This window comes from Marasmius oreades, chromosome 11 (genome assembly GCF_018924745.1).
Source record: "Marasmius oreades isolate 03SP1 chromosome 11, whole genome shotgun sequence".
In the NCBI taxonomy this organism is placed as follows: Eukaryota; Fungi; Basidiomycota; class Agaricomycetes; order Agaricales; family Marasmiaceae; genus Marasmius; species Marasmius oreades.
In genome coordinates, this window is record NC_057333.1 from 2491312 (window position 1) to 2507807 (window position 16496).

General features: G+C 48.5%; 5 protein-coding genes across 6 annotated transcripts; 3 read left to right on the top strand and 2 right to left on the bottom strand.

The window, feature by feature from the left end:
- Positions 1-300: 300 nt before the first annotated feature.
- E1B28_003610 (uncharacterized protein) lies at positions 301-2330 on the bottom strand. The gene is made up of 2 exons (XM_043160609.1): positions 2247-2330; positions 301-2183 (listed from the first exon to the last, which is right to left on the bottom strand). The coding sequence occupies exon 2, from the start codon at positions 2164-2166 to the stop codon at positions 448-450; it is 1719 nt and encodes a 572-aa protein (XP_043002566.1). The 5' UTR covers positions 2167-2183; positions 2247-2330; the 3' UTR covers positions 301-447.
- A 369-nt stretch (positions 2331-2699) lies between these two features.
- E1B28_003611 (uncharacterized protein) lies at positions 2700-3764 on the bottom strand (the record flags this gene model as incomplete). The annotated part of the gene is made up of 1 exon (XM_043160610.1): positions 2700-3764. One exon carries the CDS (start codon positions 3762-3764, stop codon positions 2700-2702), a length of 1065 nt encoding a protein of 354 aa, XP_043002567.1.
- A 709-nt stretch (positions 3765-4473) lies between these two features.
- On the top strand, positions 4474-6259 carry E1B28_003612 (uncharacterized protein). The gene is made up of 7 exons (XM_043160611.1): positions 4474-4572; positions 4623-4848; positions 4917-5118; positions 5181-5344; positions 5407-5791; positions 5859-5970; positions 6026-6259. The coding sequence occupies exons 1-7, from the start codon at positions 4543-4545 to the stop codon at positions 6065-6067; spliced, it is 1161 nt and encodes a 386-aa protein (XP_043002568.1). The 5' UTR covers positions 4474-4542; the 3' UTR covers positions 6068-6259.
- A 1471-nt stretch (positions 6260-7730) lies between these two features.
- E1B28_003613 (uncharacterized protein) lies at positions 7731-13726 on the top strand (the record flags this gene model as incomplete). Of its 2 annotated transcripts, XM_043160613.1 has the most annotated exons (16): positions 7731-7739; positions 7839-7893; positions 7954-8585; positions 8671-8832; positions 8889-9019; positions 9072-9210; positions 9269-10491; positions 10551-11316; positions 11374-11479; positions 11534-11698; positions 11758-12021; positions 12083-12466; positions 12519-12777; positions 12843-13036; positions 13106-13170; positions 13231-13726. In XM_043160613.1, the coding sequence occupies 16 exons, from the start codon at positions 7731-7733 to the stop codon at positions 13450-13452; spliced, it is 4776 nt and encodes a 1591-aa protein (XP_043002570.1). In that variant the 3' UTR covers positions 13453-13726. The 2 variants fall into 2 exon arrangements, with proteins under 2 accessions (XP_043002570.1, XP_043002569.1); XM_043160612.1 differs by lacking the exons at positions 7731-7739; positions 7839-7893 and having other exon boundaries at positions 7919-8585.
- Positions 13727-13900: 174 nt separating this feature from the next.
- Positions 13901-15553, top strand: E1B28_003614 (uncharacterized protein). The gene is made up of 4 exons (XM_043160614.1): positions 13901-14005; positions 14083-14462; positions 14516-15058; positions 15118-15553. Exons 1-3 carry the CDS (start codon positions 13912-13914, stop codon positions 15038-15040), a joined length of 999 nt encoding a protein of 332 aa, XP_043002571.1. The 5' UTR covers positions 13901-13911; the 3' UTR covers positions 15041-15058; positions 15118-15553.
- Positions 15554-16496: the final 943 nt, after the last annotated feature.

Below are 16496 nucleotides of genomic sequence, written 5' to 3' on the forward strand. Positions count from 1 at the left end.
AACTTGCACCCGGCAGGTGGCCTGGTGATTTCAGGAACGGGCTGGGACATAGTCATGTGATTGAAGAAACTGCGGTGGAGCGGAGGTGCTGTGTCCGACCGGCGACTCGGACGTGCACCGGTGTAGAGAACACAGCTGACGAATTCTAGATAGCGTAATGCGCCCGGTAAGCTCGGAGCCGCGGCGTGTTGAAAGAATGCCGACTCTTTCTCACATCGAGGAAGCCTTATTCGGCCGCGGATTCATTGACATGGCTGCGACAACTTGAATCCTGGAATTGTTCCACTTTCCGCCGGTAGCTCATCTTTCTCACTGTAATTCTCGATGTATTGATGCATGTATATCGCTTCTACTGAATGGAAATCAAAATATTCGAAGCTGTGTACTAACTCAGTTTATTCAGCGGACCGGGAGTCCATAAGCTCCATCAGAAAGACCTGTCACGTGTCACCACTCGAAAGAAGATTTGAGCTCTGCCGTTGGATCATAGTCATCATACGCTTCCGTTCTCTCAAAGACCACCTTCACCCCATCCGCCTCCAGTTCCCGTATCATCTCTAGCATATGAGGCTCCCATTGGAATTGCGAGTATCCGACATGTTCATGGCACACAATGCGAAGCTTCGTTAACGGATGTTGAATACCATCAACAGCAGAAAAGCGGCTTGGACTCCTCGACGCCGCCAAAGCAAGGATTTGACACATGTCTTCCGACTTCATTGTGATGTGGTGGATGGTTAGACACTCGAGGTTAGGGAGGAGGGTATTTCGAGATGTGTCGGTGAGGGCGGTGATTGACGACGTGACGGTGAAAGTATCCCAGCCACGACGATGGTCTCCGTAATCATGTACCACTACTTGTCCGCCTCCTATTTCAAAGTGGGTTAGGTGTGGTGTGGCTTTTAATACCGAGGAGAGGGGTTCCCAGGCGTCACGAATATGAACAGCAGTGAGGTTGAGCGACATGTGTTGTAGGGATGTGGATGTTTGTTGTAGCATAGTGAGGAGTGATGGAGCCTGCCAGGTCGTTCGAGATGAATAAGGGTCTTTGCAGCATGAACAGCTGGAACGAAGCTCGAAGCTCGAAACATTAGGAACCACAAGGGACAAAAGGAATATACGGAGTAACCCACACTCTGTATCCTCCATGCAACATTTAATTCGGATAACCAGTGTTTGAAGTGAGGGCATCACCACATGACGGCTGGCGATTTCTAGAGAATAGTCTCGAATGTCACGTTGAACTGCTAGTAATGTTAAAGAACGAAGATTATTGCATGCCTCCAACGCTCGGAGCAGGTCTCCAACACTACGCCTACCGAAGGCGGTAATGGACGTCGTTAACGTAGTGAGTTGTTGGTAGGGGAGGAGATTACGAGGATACCAGGGGTCATTCACTAGTATTGTTGCTTTCGTCAACTTTGAGGTCGAGCGAAGCAGCGCGTGCCACACTGGGTTATCTCGCTCCAATCGGCCAAACTGGAATGCGAGGCGTAAAGATAATAGATTGTGAAACGTCAAGTGCAGTCCTTGAAAACCGTTAAAGAGGGTGTTGTCATAGGTGTAGATGGATAGTCGGTTGCATCGTGGAAAATGACATGTCAGATTCTTTAAGGTGGATAACCTATTTTCGGACCAATCGCATAACAGTTGTTTTGTTACGATGCGGATATCCAAAGGGCAATCCGCAGAGTTGGTGAGGAAGGTTTCGAGGAGATTCTGACTACCCATGGGAAGTTTTGAGTCGAAATTGATAGAGATTGAAGACCAAAGACTGGGGAATCCAACAACAATAGTCCTCCACCGAGAGCAGACATGAGAAAGTGTGATGGGAACCTTGACCAGGTTGTTTTTCGAGCGGTTTTCGATGATAAGAGAATACCCATTTTTATCCGAGCTACATGCGAGTATAATGATGATTTCCCAGATTTCGACTGGAACCCTCCGATGAGCAGAGACGATGGAGCGACAATGCAGTCTGCGGACTTCCAACTGTTCCAACTGTCGACGTAGATCAGTGATCTTGGCTTCGCACTGATTCAGCTCCTGTAACCCAAAGGTAACTTCCGTTTCGGAGGGTACATAATTGGAATGGAGGACTTCGGGATCGATTGGGTGCAACAAATCAACGGCTGTCTGACACCGCTCGCATGGTTCTTGTTCCATCTTGATTCTCAACCGTGCTGGCAAATGAGAGTAAAAAAGTAGCCTAGGGTGTGTCGAGGAAACAGAAAATGGCGACGTACCGATTGACTTTTCGGTAATACCCCACCCCCTTCAGAGGCTGTCGATTGAACGTTGATATATGATAGCCTGGAGAGTGGGGGCTTGATGCAGACAGGGTCATCGCGGCGTCTGTTTTAAAGCTGATTCAGTGTGGCTGTGCCATTCACGCCCACGTGAGTTGTAGAATAGGGGCGTTAATGAAAAGGAGTCTCTCGCCTCGGTTGGCATCAGGTCAGAGCACGACGAACTCACTCCGGTATGGAGGGGTGCGCAACGAAGAAAATCTTGCTAAAGTACTATTATTCAGCTCGAATATGGCGCACGTACTTTTCCCTACCACGCATTTTTGGATACCATATCCCAGTCGTTGTCAAAACATTGTACTAAGAAACAAGATCCGGACGAATCCCCAACATTCAAAGGTCCCGCGCCCAGCTTATCCCCAAGTTAAGTGCAGCGCCTGGAATATAATACTAGATACTAGGTGACTTCTTCTTATCCCGAGACCTCAGCCAGAACCGGACATTAACACCATCCTCCTCCAACCTTTGTATTTCCTCACGCGTATGATCGTCCAACGAACGGTCCAGCGACTCACGATTAGCAGCCACACGTACCTCCTCCAATGGACGAACCCCACTGCATTCGATAGTAGAAAGATGCCTGGGACTTCTCGAGGTGGCTACGTTGATGACCATGTTCATAATGTCAGGAGTCACTTTACTATTTGAATAAGCCAAGTAGGTGAGATTCGGGAGAAGAGGATCATCCGACTCCACATCTGCGAGGTCGGAGAAGAACGGTGCGACGAGCTTGCCTGACGAATATGTTTCTTTGCTATAGAAGTCTGTTCCTAAATCTTTTAACTTGAAGTATTCGATATGAGGGGTTGCTTCGAATAGCGCCGAAAAAGATAGAAATGAGGGTTTAGATGTCATTAGGTATGGAATGAAAGCAAGCGACATGTGTCGTAAAGTTCCAGATGAGTTCTGCAGCATGGTGAGGAGCGATGAAGGCGAAGCGTGGTCGCTGATTGGAATTAGGAAACAGGATAGTTCGAAGGAGAAAAGAGAAGGGAATCCAAGTGAAGTGAGTATTGCCTCTAGAATGGGGTTGTCTGTGTACACAGGTTTGAATGAACCCCGCTTCCCATCATTAGGGCTGATAGATAAACTACGCAAAGAGGGTACTTCCATACGACGTAGTAGAATGCCGAGGGGCGTGTAGCTATGGAGATCGTATACTGTCAGAGTGCGAAGATTTGTTGAAATCTCCAGTATTCGCCAAAATTCCTCAACATTATCGTTGTGCAATACATCTATGATCAGTGTAGTGAGTTGATGGTAGGGAAATGATTCGAGTGGATAGGGGCGATCCAGCTGAACTTCTGTCAACTTTGGGGCGTGGCAAAGTGCTTGCCAGAAGGGATGATTCGATATATGCACGTTCCTAGTGTCACGGTCATGGAAACCATTTACACCGAAGAACCGTAGATTGTTTACAAACTCCTGGCCTTGAATAGGAGTAAGGTGATTCATTTCGAGGATGGAATAGATGTCGATAAAGAGTCACTCGGATCGTGGAAGATGTGACTTCATAATTTCCCAGGTGGCTCGAGCATATTCCGTCAGGGTCTCCTCTTTCCAGCGGATCCGGAGATCTAGTAGACATGGCACAGACTTTGCTAAAAACATCTCAACCAGTTTTTTCCCACTCTCGGTAGTTTGGCACGTTGAAAGCTCGGCACTGATGGAGGTCCAAAGCCTGGGACAACGAGTGACGATGTCTCTCCAGCGAGAGCAGACGTGAGAGAGGAGGATAGGACACACGCTGGCAGGTTTGTCGCTATGCGGTGGAAATGGGATTGTAAGAACGTATCCATTGATCGAGCTTAAAACAGACACGATTGTGAAGATTTTGTCCCAGAGTTCCACGGGAACTTTACGCAGGTAGGGTGGTAGTTGGTTGTCCATCTGGTGTGCCCGTAAACATTCAACTGGGTTTTCCTGGATAGGGGTAAATCGGAGCGTACCGAGAGACTTTAGCCTTTGACGCCTGAGCGACTTCTATTCCTAACGTTTCGCTTTTTGGGCTTTGATGACAACTATTCAGGAAGATGAGAGGAGAGGTCGGAAAGTGAGTGAAAAGCGGAGTAAGCAGAGCAAATGATCGGCGTCGGGTTAACCCGAGGTGCCCGAGGTGCCCGTGCGGAATCACTGTCACGTCGTCACGGCTTGGCCTACACCTAAACCATGTTTTTAAAAAATTCAACGCTCCTCTTCATCTCTCCCATCACCATTTTCTGTCTTCAGTAATATGCTGGCATTTTTGTCTCGTATTCAAAATGTACGTTCAAAGCAGCCGATTCTGTGTTTCACGCTCATATGGTCCTCTAGATCTCGAATCCGCCTGCAAACGCTATTCAACCTAAAGAAACCAATGCTTTGAAGTTTGGTTGCCTTGGTGCTGCCAAAATCACCCCAGGGGCATTAGTAAAGCCTTCAACGACTCATTCTGGAGTGCTACTTTATGCTGTTGCTGCTCGGGACCAGGCACGCGCAGACGCATTTGCGCACAAGCACGGTTTTCAAAAAAGTTATGGTGGTACTACTGCTTATCAAGGTGAGTAGAATGACTTCAACTAAACTGCGAAAGGAACTGCAATAATCGTTGTTGTTGTTTTTTTCTAGATTTGATTGATGATCCTGAAGTAGAAGCCGTGTACAACCCCCTTCCCAATGGTCTTCATTTCGAGTGGACGATGAAAGCTCTCAAGGGCGGTAAACACGTTCTCCTTGAAAAACCTGCTACGAACACGGAAGATGAGGCGCGACAGATCTTCTCACTTGCAGCTCAGAAGGGACTGGTGGTATTGGAAGCGTTTCACTTTCGGTACGTGGTTTTGCGTGGTTAATTGTTATTTCGGCTAAACTCAATTGTTTGTGACGAGATAGTTTCCACCCTTCGATTCAACGCATGAAAGCCATCTTGGACAGTAATGAGCTGGGTGCCATCAAGAGTATCACTGCTGGTCTTACTGCTCCCCAAGGTACTGCGCAGCCTGATGATATTCGGTGGATGTACGAGCTCGGCGGTGGTAGTACGATGGACCCTGGTTGCAAGTACCTTTCGCGATTTATTATAAAAGGAGAAGAACTAAACCGTAAACCTGAAAAACAGCTTACCCTATCAACTTTGTCCGTTATCTGGCAGCTCCCCACAAACCGAAGACGGTTGTCAGCGCCTCTGCTGTGCCTTACACCTCAGCACCTCAACATAAGCAAGTAGACAGGAAATTCACTGCGACGCTCGATTTTGAGCATGACATCCTTGTAGATGTTTTTGCTGATCTTGACGAACCTCGATTTTTGGGGATGCTTCCGCGTATACCTAAACTCAAGGCTACTGTTCGGTGTGAAGGAGGTACTGTTGAGATATTTAATTTCCTCATACCACATTTTTATCATTACATTACTGTTTCTCCTACTGGTAAAACTAGTCGGGTTGAGAAGGCGTATCGGTTTGCGGATGGTTCGAAGGGTGAGGAGTGGTGGACGACGTACCGGTATGATCTGATTTTTAGTCCGTTGGGCTCAGATAGCAGCGCTCACTCGATTTCCGTTCCTTTTCAGCTATCAATTGGAGGCGTTTGTGGATAAGGTTCGTGGTCGAGAGCCGCAGACTTGGTTGGATCCTGAGGATACTATTGATAATATGAAATGGATTGAAGCTATTTATGCAAAGGTAAGCGAATCACTTGTTTTGTTATTCGTTCTTTTCTCAAATATTGGGCTTTTAGGATGGCTTTGGAAGTCGGCCGCATTCAGAATATGTTCCCTAGGTCAATAAAGGCCTACTCCCTTGTCCCAACTACTACCACATAAGTTGGAACATATAAAATCTGCTTTTACCAGTATGCTGATGGGTGCTTTGCAAAGCGCACATGTGGTCCCCGCCGTAACTTTTCGTGAAAGCCGCAGTACATCTCAATGGTATTGTAGTACTAGCGCCCGAATCAATTTTTATTATAGTATACTAACTCCGAAATTCGAGTACACCTGCATCGACGAAGAAGCCTCAAGGAACCATCACCCCCGTCCTTCCAACCTTCGATGCGCGTGGGATGGTAGGCTTCGTGATAGCTCGATCGGCTCTCGGAATGTAACTGTTCGGTCTCCGTGGGTGAACAGTCTGGAAGAGTTTGTTTTTCAGGAGGTCGGTTCCGGGCCCTACGCCTTTTCGACATGTTTTCGACGGGGGTACTCCCCGGCGGGCGCCAAAGCAATAAGAGTTAAAGATTCGGACTAGCGGCGGACATAAGAGCGACGTATTTCCTGACATGGTTCACATGGTTCGCATGGTTCGCATCATTTCTAACCTACAATACTTCAAACGTTCTATCCAAGACAATCGTATCTCTCGAGACTCGTTCCTTGAGCACATGAAGGAAAACCCCTTATACATGAGTTGACTCCGTCATGCATCTTTCGATCGTGATTGCAATGTAGCAGCTTAGGGAGTGGCGAAGGAGGGGCTTCGATTCTGATCAGAGCAATAAATTCGGCATTGGAGCATGTTTCTGAGCGAGCTCTCCATGTTCCAGCTTCGGCAATACCCGAGGTTTCGGCTGGAAGCCGATAAAACTGTCATCGGCCGAACGGCGAGGTGTACAACTGTAGGAGAAGTACTTGAGTACGCAAGAAAAAAATATGCATGGGCAACGCCCAGTAACTAGTCAATGACCAAAGGATTAGGGAATTTTATTTGGTCAAAATACAAACAGCAGTGGTACTTTTGATTTTTAGGATTACTATGCAGTTTACGTGGTCCTACTGTCAAAGGTGTGGTGCTACGTGTATTGGCCGCAGCTCCCGCGTTTCTGTAAGTTTTTGTCTCGTGTAGTATGATTAGAACGTAGCTGTGATTCTGTGATCGTAATGGGCGAGCGATTGAGTCAGGAAGGTCCCTTGTTGAGTCACTAGCGTCAGAGATGTAAGACGCTGTAGGAGGACTACACAGATGAGAAGCGTTATGGTCTCACCTAGTTAGACTGGATGACTGGAAGCCCTCGGATTCCGGCCTCTGAACATATTCTCGAATTCCCACGAAACCCGCACCGAAATCACCTGAAATCACTGCGCAGGTTACCGGACTTGCCACAGCTTTACTGTACTTACTTATTCGAGCACAGTCGTCGCTTCCCGCCGAAGAATGAAGAATAAGATAAGATAAAGATAAAGGCCGCTACAGCCGCTGCACGCGCAGCTCGAGAGCGGTCATATACAGTCAGTTCAGTGCCGCCGCTGCTGCCTCAGTAGCAGCAGCATATATCGATTTGGTGAGACCCGGTCGAGCTAATAAGGTCAGTTTGGGTTCGGAGTTGTCCTGGAGTACCCTTCATTTTTTCGGAAACCCTGAATGTTCATCGTAGCATGGAAGACTGTTGACCGGTGAAACAGGAAACGACGGGTCCGACCGAGGGGGTTGAAGTGGGTGGAGCAGTAATGGAAGCTGTAAAAAGACGTAATTAACTTAACTTATTCTAGTTTGAAGGCCTATAAAACGCCCACCGTAGTCGCTAATACAACTCCCCCTCAATTTCACTTGTCAAGGCAAACGTAAATATTGTGGGAATTTTAGATCCCGCAAACTCCGAAATCACCGACGGTAAGTTGACATTACCAAATTGGGAATTCTACCCGGCAGTGCTGACCATCTTCTCCGAAGTCACTCAGACGACAGATTCAATTTTTCCCCCTGCTTCCTTTCTTTCCACGACGTTGATGACGATGCCGGCGACGAAATCAACGTCTCCATCTCCATCCCCTTCAGCGTCCCCCTCATTGTCTCCGTCGCCGCCGTTGCCTTCGAGCTCGTCGTCATCCAGTTCGCGCTCACGCCCGCCTTCATTCACCAACACGCCTTTATCAAGCTCGCCGTTGAGTAGAGTTGCAACTTCGGGTTCCGACTCTGCAGCAACAATCGTCCCTTCAACTTCCCTTCAACCCTCTGTTTCTTCAGCAACGCCTCCCGCACATTCTTTTTCTTCCTTACTTCTCTCTGCAGAGGGTGATTCTACTGCGCAACTGGAATCGTATGCATCTTCTTCATCCTTCCGTATCCGATCTAGAAGTCCAGGAAGGGCGGAAGATCCACTGAAGCTAGAAAAGGCTCTCAGTGCTTCATTCACCTGGTGGGGGAATAGCGATGAGAAGGAGAAAATCGCTGAGAAGGATGACAAGGCGAGAGATGCGATGATCAGCACGTTGAGACCATGGCGAGAGGCTAGTTCTGGGCCGCCTAAGAGGAAGGGTACTATTCCTCAGCAGCAGACTGAAGGATGGCTCGTTACCAGGCAGGTGTGTACCGGTTGCGCTGGGCGACGCGATTATTCGTGTTATCTTTATTTGAAACGCTTTGATTGACTTCTTTTGAATTTAACAGCGGGTCGCTCAAGCTGTTCGCGCGGTGCTGGGTACTGCAGTCGACGTTGCACACGAAGCACTGGTTCTGAGCGCTGATGTTCTTGAGCTGGCGCCCGTTCCAGGTCTCTCGCCAGCGGCTAGGACCTTGTTGTTGATTTGGGATTCGTTGCAGTTGGTGGATGTAAGTACCTCCATGTTGGAATGGGCATACATATTGCTTATATATTCTCCTTTCAGCTTAACCGACTACAGTGTCTTCGTTTGACTGAGCGATGCGCGGATATCTTGCTATCAGTTAGGCAAGAAGTAAGAGAAGCGGGTGACCAGGTCACGGAAGAGTTGGCAGTTCCTATCACCAAGTTGACCGAGTATGTGCTCTGTTTCGCTTGCAGTTCGACTTTACGGCTGACATGGTCTCAGGGCTTTCAATTCGGTCTACGTTTTCCTTCAAAAGCAAGCCCATCGTCCTTTTCTCAAGCGGTACCTCAAGCGAGATGAAATCCTCAGGCAGATCCAAGGCTGTGATGTAGAACTGCAGGAGGCATTGGGCATGTTCAGTGTGAGTATCTGAATCGATTTTTGTTGGGCGGAACTAGCGCTGACGTAGCATATACTAGCTTTCCATCCAAATTCGGATCCTCAAGCAAGTTCAGGCATCGGAAGCTCACAGACAAGCAGAGAACAAGATACTTCTTGACGAGGTCGTACGAGACCGTAAGGAGAGAGAGGAAGAGCGGGTCATGCGAGAAGCGGATAAGAAGGAGAGAGAGGCTGATAGGGAGAGACGAAGTGGTCTCAACCCCTCAACGCTTCCCCCACCATACCCAAGCACTTCATCCACAACTACCCTTACCAGCACCGAGACCGTTACACCTGTCACGGATAGCCAGGCTATAACCGCTCCCGGGGAACCACCTGCAGGGCCATCAACGTACCCCGCAGGTCCGTTATATGCCACCTATCCACTCTCGCCTACGATTTCGGGCCAGTCTACTTCTGCCACGCCCACTGTTAACTCATCTCCGCCGTCTTTGTCGAAACTACCGACTATTACTATTCCAGACCAACAACAGCATCCATCCGTTCTTTCACCACCTCCTAGTTCACCTACTTCACTTTCCAAAGCTCTAGAGGCCGTTCGAATACGCCAAAACCTCTCTGACGCTGCCCTTGATGCACAAGATCTTCGCAACCTCATGAGGGAAGCGTTAGCCACGGGAAACGACATGGAGATGTTACAAGTGCTTGGTGTAGGGAGGGAAGAGATGCCTGAAGCTATCAAAACTATGCAAAGGGCGCTTGAAACGTTTGTTGAGAAGGAGAGACAAGAGGAGGATGAGAGTGTTTTGAGGCTGAAAGAGTTTCAGAATGAGATGGTGGGTGGGTTCCATGCTCAGAATCCGAATCCGAATCCGAATCCGGATGATGTGGTTTGGAAAGGTGGGAGGCCGGGTGTTACGAGGAGTTCGAGTGCGACGAGTAGGGTTAGTGTTGGGCTTGCCAAGATGGCTCGACGGATATCTGTGCAAGGTGGTGTACCGACTGTACGTGAAGAGGGAGATTCGTCGTCGTCGTCTGGATCGGAAGGGAAGGGCGGGTGGTTGAAAGGGAGGAATGGGGTGAGGAGGAGTAAGACTGTTTCTACTCAGATGACTGGGACCAGTACGAGTGGTGACAGTGGGGTGAGTGGGGTGAGTGCTGGTGGGAGTGGTGGAAGTAGTGGGAGTAAACCAAAGGATACGTTGGATCGAGAGTTTATGGAGAGTGGGATTGATGCCTTGCGGAGGATGAGTAGAGGTGCTGAGAAGGAGCTCAGTTTGCCTAGCTGGACTATTACGAGGTTCGTCGATGCTTCCTCTTTAAGTCTTTACCCTTGGCTGACGGCCTTTGTTATATCAGATACGAAGTCGACCGTGAAAAGAAGATCGGCATCGGATTCTTCTCTGATGTCTACCGTGGCACCTGGCGGAACCGTACCGTGGCTATCAAAGTTCTTGCCGAAACCACTCCTCGCAATCTGTTCAGACGCGAGATTGGGATATGGAAACAACTTTTCCATCCTAATGTCCTCCAACTCTGTGGTGCATCCAGCGCGAGTGGGGATCCACCATGGTTTTTTGTCAGTCCGTACCTCAAGAATGGATCGCTTTCTGACTTTCTGAGGAGGATTGTGAATCGGGAAGGAGGACCACCTGTTGGTTTGGGGTTACCGGGGTATCTGTATCCTTCGAGTGGTTCGATTGGGAGGTTGGCGGTGTCACCTTCGGCAGCGACTATTACTGAGAATGGTGGTGGTGGTGGTGGTGGTAGTCGAGTGAGGACGGCGAGTTATCCTGGGTGGTCGGTGGTTGCTGGTGGGGATGGAACGTCACGATCGAGAGCGGGGAGTTTTTCTGGGTCAGGGTCAGGTGGTGGTGTTGTAGGACTTGGGTTACAGGGTGTTCCTGCTGTTTCTAATCTGATGTCGACTTCGTCGTCTCAAATTGGTCACCGACGGGGGAGGAGCGGGAGTGGGAGCGGGAGTGCACCTGGGATGGCTATGAATGCGTCTGCGGTGTTACTTGGAGAGGTGGAGAAGGAGTGGGATTTGTTGAAGTTTATGCATGAGATTGCGAAAGGGATGGAGTATCTGCATAGTAATGGGGTGTTGCATGGAGATTTGAAGGTTCGTACTCTTTTGCCTGTCTTTTGTCATCGAGGCTTATATGTGGACGTTCCTTAGGCTGCCAATGTGCTCGTCGACGACAAGATCCACTGCGTCATATCTGACTTTGGTCAGAGCGAGATGAAGTCTGAGGCTTATAGGATAAGTGGTACTCCTCCTCCTCGTAAGTGTTCAGAACTCGTCAGGGCTATACCCTTCGTTGAACATCCTCTGGTAGATGGTACTCTCAGATGGCAGGCGCCAGAACTCATGTCCGGTGTCTGTCAACTGACGGTAGAAATGGACGTTTATGCGTTTGGTATTACCGCTATTGAAATCTTGTCGATGGGAAGGATGCCTTGGCCTTTGATGGACGATGATGCGGTCAGGCATTTTGTTCTCAGTACGTTGTTGCTGCGTTTTCTCTTTGTTCTCTTCAAGAAACTAACGATACTCGTGTAGAAGACAACAGTCGACCGACTATCCCGCAAACGCGCTTTAGTACTGCGGCTCTTCAAGGCATCATTCAAGCCTGCTGGGAAAAGGATCCTTTCCTTCGACCGGCATTCTCTCAAGTTGCTCGCGATCTCAAAAAGTTGAGGAAGAACGGTGATTCGTCTGCACCAGAAGATGTTATGTCACCAAGGATGCCCGAGTCTATGGACTATGGACATTCCAGGCCCAGTCCCGATATGCGGCCTATTCCTCTACCTTCGGTTACCCCTCGTACGTGCCTTCTTCTTCCCAAATTACATGGGTAACTTATTATGTTCTTCTCCATGGTTAGCTCGAGACTCGTCTCTTCCAGTTCTAGGAAATTCACCTGGGTCAACCTCAGACGCATCATTCCGCACCGCGCGCGAACGCGATCTGTCCTATTCACCGCCTATCACTACCTCCGCGTACCACCGCGAAGACAGTGCGAGCTGTACATCTAGAGTTCAGATGCCGGAACCGGTGATCTATACGCCATCCGCACCGAGCTCAGCGACTTCTTCGATCTTTACGTCGGATCCTAGTACTCGTTCTGAGACGGATTCTATCTTTGCGCTTGGACACCCACCGGAATATGATGGGTATGACTCGCCACCGCCATTGGATTCGCGGCTTGCGGAGGCCAGGGATGAGAGGAGGTATCGGATGTTGTTGGTTCATGACTTCCATCCTTCTCGTGAGCCGTTTGATTCTTACCCCGTTCTTACGAAGAATTGATTTTTGATTAGTCACTCTCCCACTTTGGTCTCCAAATCCTGTTGCGATTGGAGCTGTTGGATATCTTCAAAAGCCCCAGGGCAAATTCGTGACTCTGTTCAATGCTTTCAATACTGAAAAATCGAAGGATGTTCAAGCCAAGGGGATACCATCGGTTTATGGGTATGGAAAAGTCACGACGGGTCTTCAGCGTCAGGATAAGAGGAATGCCGCTCAGCGAGGGTTGGATGCTCTTGCTGGCTTTTTGACGTTTAGGAACGGGCTTCTTCCGTATGTTCCCTTTCTCCCCGAGCTATTTTTTGGGTAATGACTGACGTATTCGACTCATTTGACAGGCAAGGCCTCGTCCGACGATATTCGTATCCACTTCGAGTAGGACATAAGGCGGCGTATCTTTGTACCGAGTCGACTATTTACCGATATGTCGAGAGTCTGGATTCGCCCAAGAAGTGGTTCAAGGCGAATGTCGATGCGATTTTGGATGTTTATGGTTCGAAACATCATATACAGAAGGAGGATTTGTACTTTGGTGGGCTTCATTTTCCTCTTGGATGTTCCTGATTGTTGACTCACATGCGCTTCGTTTTTCTCCCCTCAGTCATCGGAACGTTGGATGCACCTGAACATGGACTCTTTGTGAGTCATAGTCATCCTGACGGACAGGTCAGCCCTTCCTTTAAGACTCATGGTTCGATTGTCCTCTGACAATGATGACTTTTTAAGGTACATTTCAATGTCTACGCATCTACACGATCAAAACAACCTTGGGGATCGTTTACGACGGATACTGCTGTACGACCAGAACTGGGACCAACGTATGATGAACCGGTATCGACGACGCCGGTAAATAACAGTAAAGTGTCCAATGCTGGTGGGGAGTGGCAGACGGTTTTAATTGCAAGGTTGAGGTTCAAGCCTGACGTTCTAGAGCCTACTTCGCTTTAGACCTTCGCATCACTATTTTTCCTTTCCTTTTCGTCAATCTTTTTTCCTCTCTATCAACATACGGACTCGCATTTGGAAACGGCTCCCCCTATCCTACAATCATATCAATTGTTTCCTGTTTCTCTTTTTTTATTTTTCTCCCCTCGTGCATCCAAAACTCGTACTTGTAGATCACATTACATTATCTAAACCATCAGTAAGTAAAAAAACTCGATTTGTATACTCTGTTTGCCACAATAATACACCAACGTGGGATGACCATACTCACAAGCTCCAAAGCTTCATAGTACTCATTACTGACTGACTGAGCATGAGTACACGGGCAGCACGGGCAGCGTCACTATCGATGGATGACAAGAGATATCCATAAAAGGAAGTTTAAGGTCGGTGGCACGTGGGAACCGAGTCCATTGTATCCGCGGCCAGGAAAATAATTTAATTCCTTGTTCGTCGACATCCATGTTCATGGAATCCCTCAATCTTAATACTCTCGCCACGTCTCTACCTACACCATACCAGAATGCGGAGACAGAGCTCGTCAACAATTTCAAAGGTAAGTTTCCTATTGCTCTCTTTACTTCTTTTTTTCTGTTTCGACAGTCGTCGCTCATGCTCCACCGACTGCTTTAGCTGCTGCATTGAGCATCACGACTCTTTACCGCTCATCAAGAGACGCATCAAAGCGAGCTTACAATGGAGGATACGCCGCCGCATGCAATGATCTGCTTATGATGATACAGCAAGGTGTATCTGTTGGCGGCGACTCCTCTGGTCCGACCGGGTCGGCAGCGCATGAATCGGATGGAATGACGATTGGGAAGGTTATGGATTGGATAGAAGCTAGGATGGAGGCTATCAAGTCAAGAGAAGAAGAGGAGGAGGAGGAGGAAGAGAAGGAGAAGGATAGGGAACGTGGTCGATCGGCTGGCACGACGTCGGCGTCGACGACAACAGCAGTGGCCAAGCAGGCTGACACGAAGGTTACGAAGCCTAGTAAGACCAGGGAACAGGTATGTTGGATCGGAAACGAACATCCCAGCCATCAACTGACTTTTTTTTTCAGGCAGCGAATGTTACCGTACCACGACAGCGTGGAAACAACAACAACGCCTCGCAGGTGGGGTCGTCTCCGTCACCTCCACCACCTGCGACGTCGAAGCAAGCTCAGCGTACCTCAAAGTCTCGCAGTGCCAAGGGAGATACGCAAATTTCGACTGCTGCGTCGGATCACTTATCGCCGCCGCCGCAACAACAGCAACAACCACAACCTTTCACGTTAGAAACCATGAATTCGCCACCGATGACAATGTCCATTGCGCCTCTTTCCGATGTCACAGCAGGCACGAAACGTAGACATGCTGTCATGATGATGCTCGATTCGCCGTCTTCGGTTAGCAGTAGTGGCTCATCAGCGCCTTCGCCTATCGCGACGCCGGGTGCGGTCATGACTAGACGGAGGACAAGAAGTTCGAGGGGTGGTGGTGGTGGATCCTATGTTCAGAATCAGAATGTCAATCTAGGGTTTCCATCTGAGGCGATGGATGTTGAGGAGGATGGGCGTGAGAGGAAGCGGGTTGCGAGGCGGTGACACTAGATGGGCTCAATGGTGAGTGGAAATCTTGTTCCTTCTATTAGGTGACTTCTTTTTCTGACTAGCCGTTTAAGCTATCTAGCTCGACCGGTACATACATGTTATTTTATTTTATGCTCATGACAGTACCATTCAACAAGCATACTTTCATTCCATTTCTGTTTCTGCTTTTCCCAACGGTTATCGTTCTTTCACACATGAACATATATTCAATCAACGACGTACAACTGTATCACATCCATCCCGTTTTTAGGTAGTATTAGAGTAGTAGCACTAGTTACAGATACCTAGGGCTTCCATGATATCTCTCACAGTGTTTTATTTAGTAGTTACGTAGTAAGTAGTAGTAGTCATAGCATCTTCTTTGTTCTCGCAATCTGGACCGTGGTTACTCTGTTATGTCTGTTTTGTTAGCATGCATTTTTAGGATTTGATCGTTGTTTGTTGTCTTGTCGAAGCTTGGGCCTGTAAATTAGATGACAGCAAGTAATGTATCTTAGTGTATCCAAGAACCGTAGCTCGTGCCTTCATTGTAAATACAAAGCAATCATACACTGTTTGGTATTTAATCCTTCGTGAAGTCAGTGCTGTGAACGAAAAAATTAAACTTAAAACTCCGAGATAAGGGCTGATTCGGCACGAGGATCTTATCATGATCAGTGGGATAAGATAGCGACTGTGAGAAAGCGATCTTTGACCGCCATCACACGCTCACTCCACTGCGTTCGCCAGCCTTTTTTTCCTCGTCCCACCCTCCTTCCCCTACAAGTACCTCGTTCTCCTTTAGCACTGGGCATCACAGCTGCCATCTAGATCTGTCGGCTTTCAGGCCCAGCTTTGGCTCAGGTTTGGCGTCACCCCACTTTTCAGTTGCCCTCCTTGCCCTTCACACGGCCCCCAAAAAAAGTGTGCTCGGCCCAGCCTCCGGCAAACCACTACGCTGAGTTAAAGCTACTCATATAAAACTGAGATAGAGCAACAATTATTCCAGATATCCTTATCCTTCACCCTGCCTCTGCATTCCTTCTCCCTCTTCTGAGCAGAAGCATGGAGCCTATCTTATTCACCTACAAGGAGTTCTTGCTGCTTGGGCCTTGAGGATGGCACCTGCAGCCGGCATACATCATTATATCCTCCGAAATCGGCCCTTGCGCGAGCCCTCATCGAGTATATCGTACCTAATCGCTTTCAATACGAACACCAAACACAATTTGTTGGGAGGTCCTAGGTTCCAAAGGTTTCTTGTTGGCGATGGCAAAATGGATTGGCAAACTGGACAACTGGATGAAGGAGCGACCGCCAGATTTACTGGGGGATGTGGTTGAATTATTGAAGCTTGAATTTCGATGAGTTTAGGCTCGGCGGAAGGTGAGTATTTAGAATGGCTTTCTCTAATCTGACTCATCTAGGGCTTGAGGCAATTCCACAGTGGATGGACCTGGAGGCCAGTCAA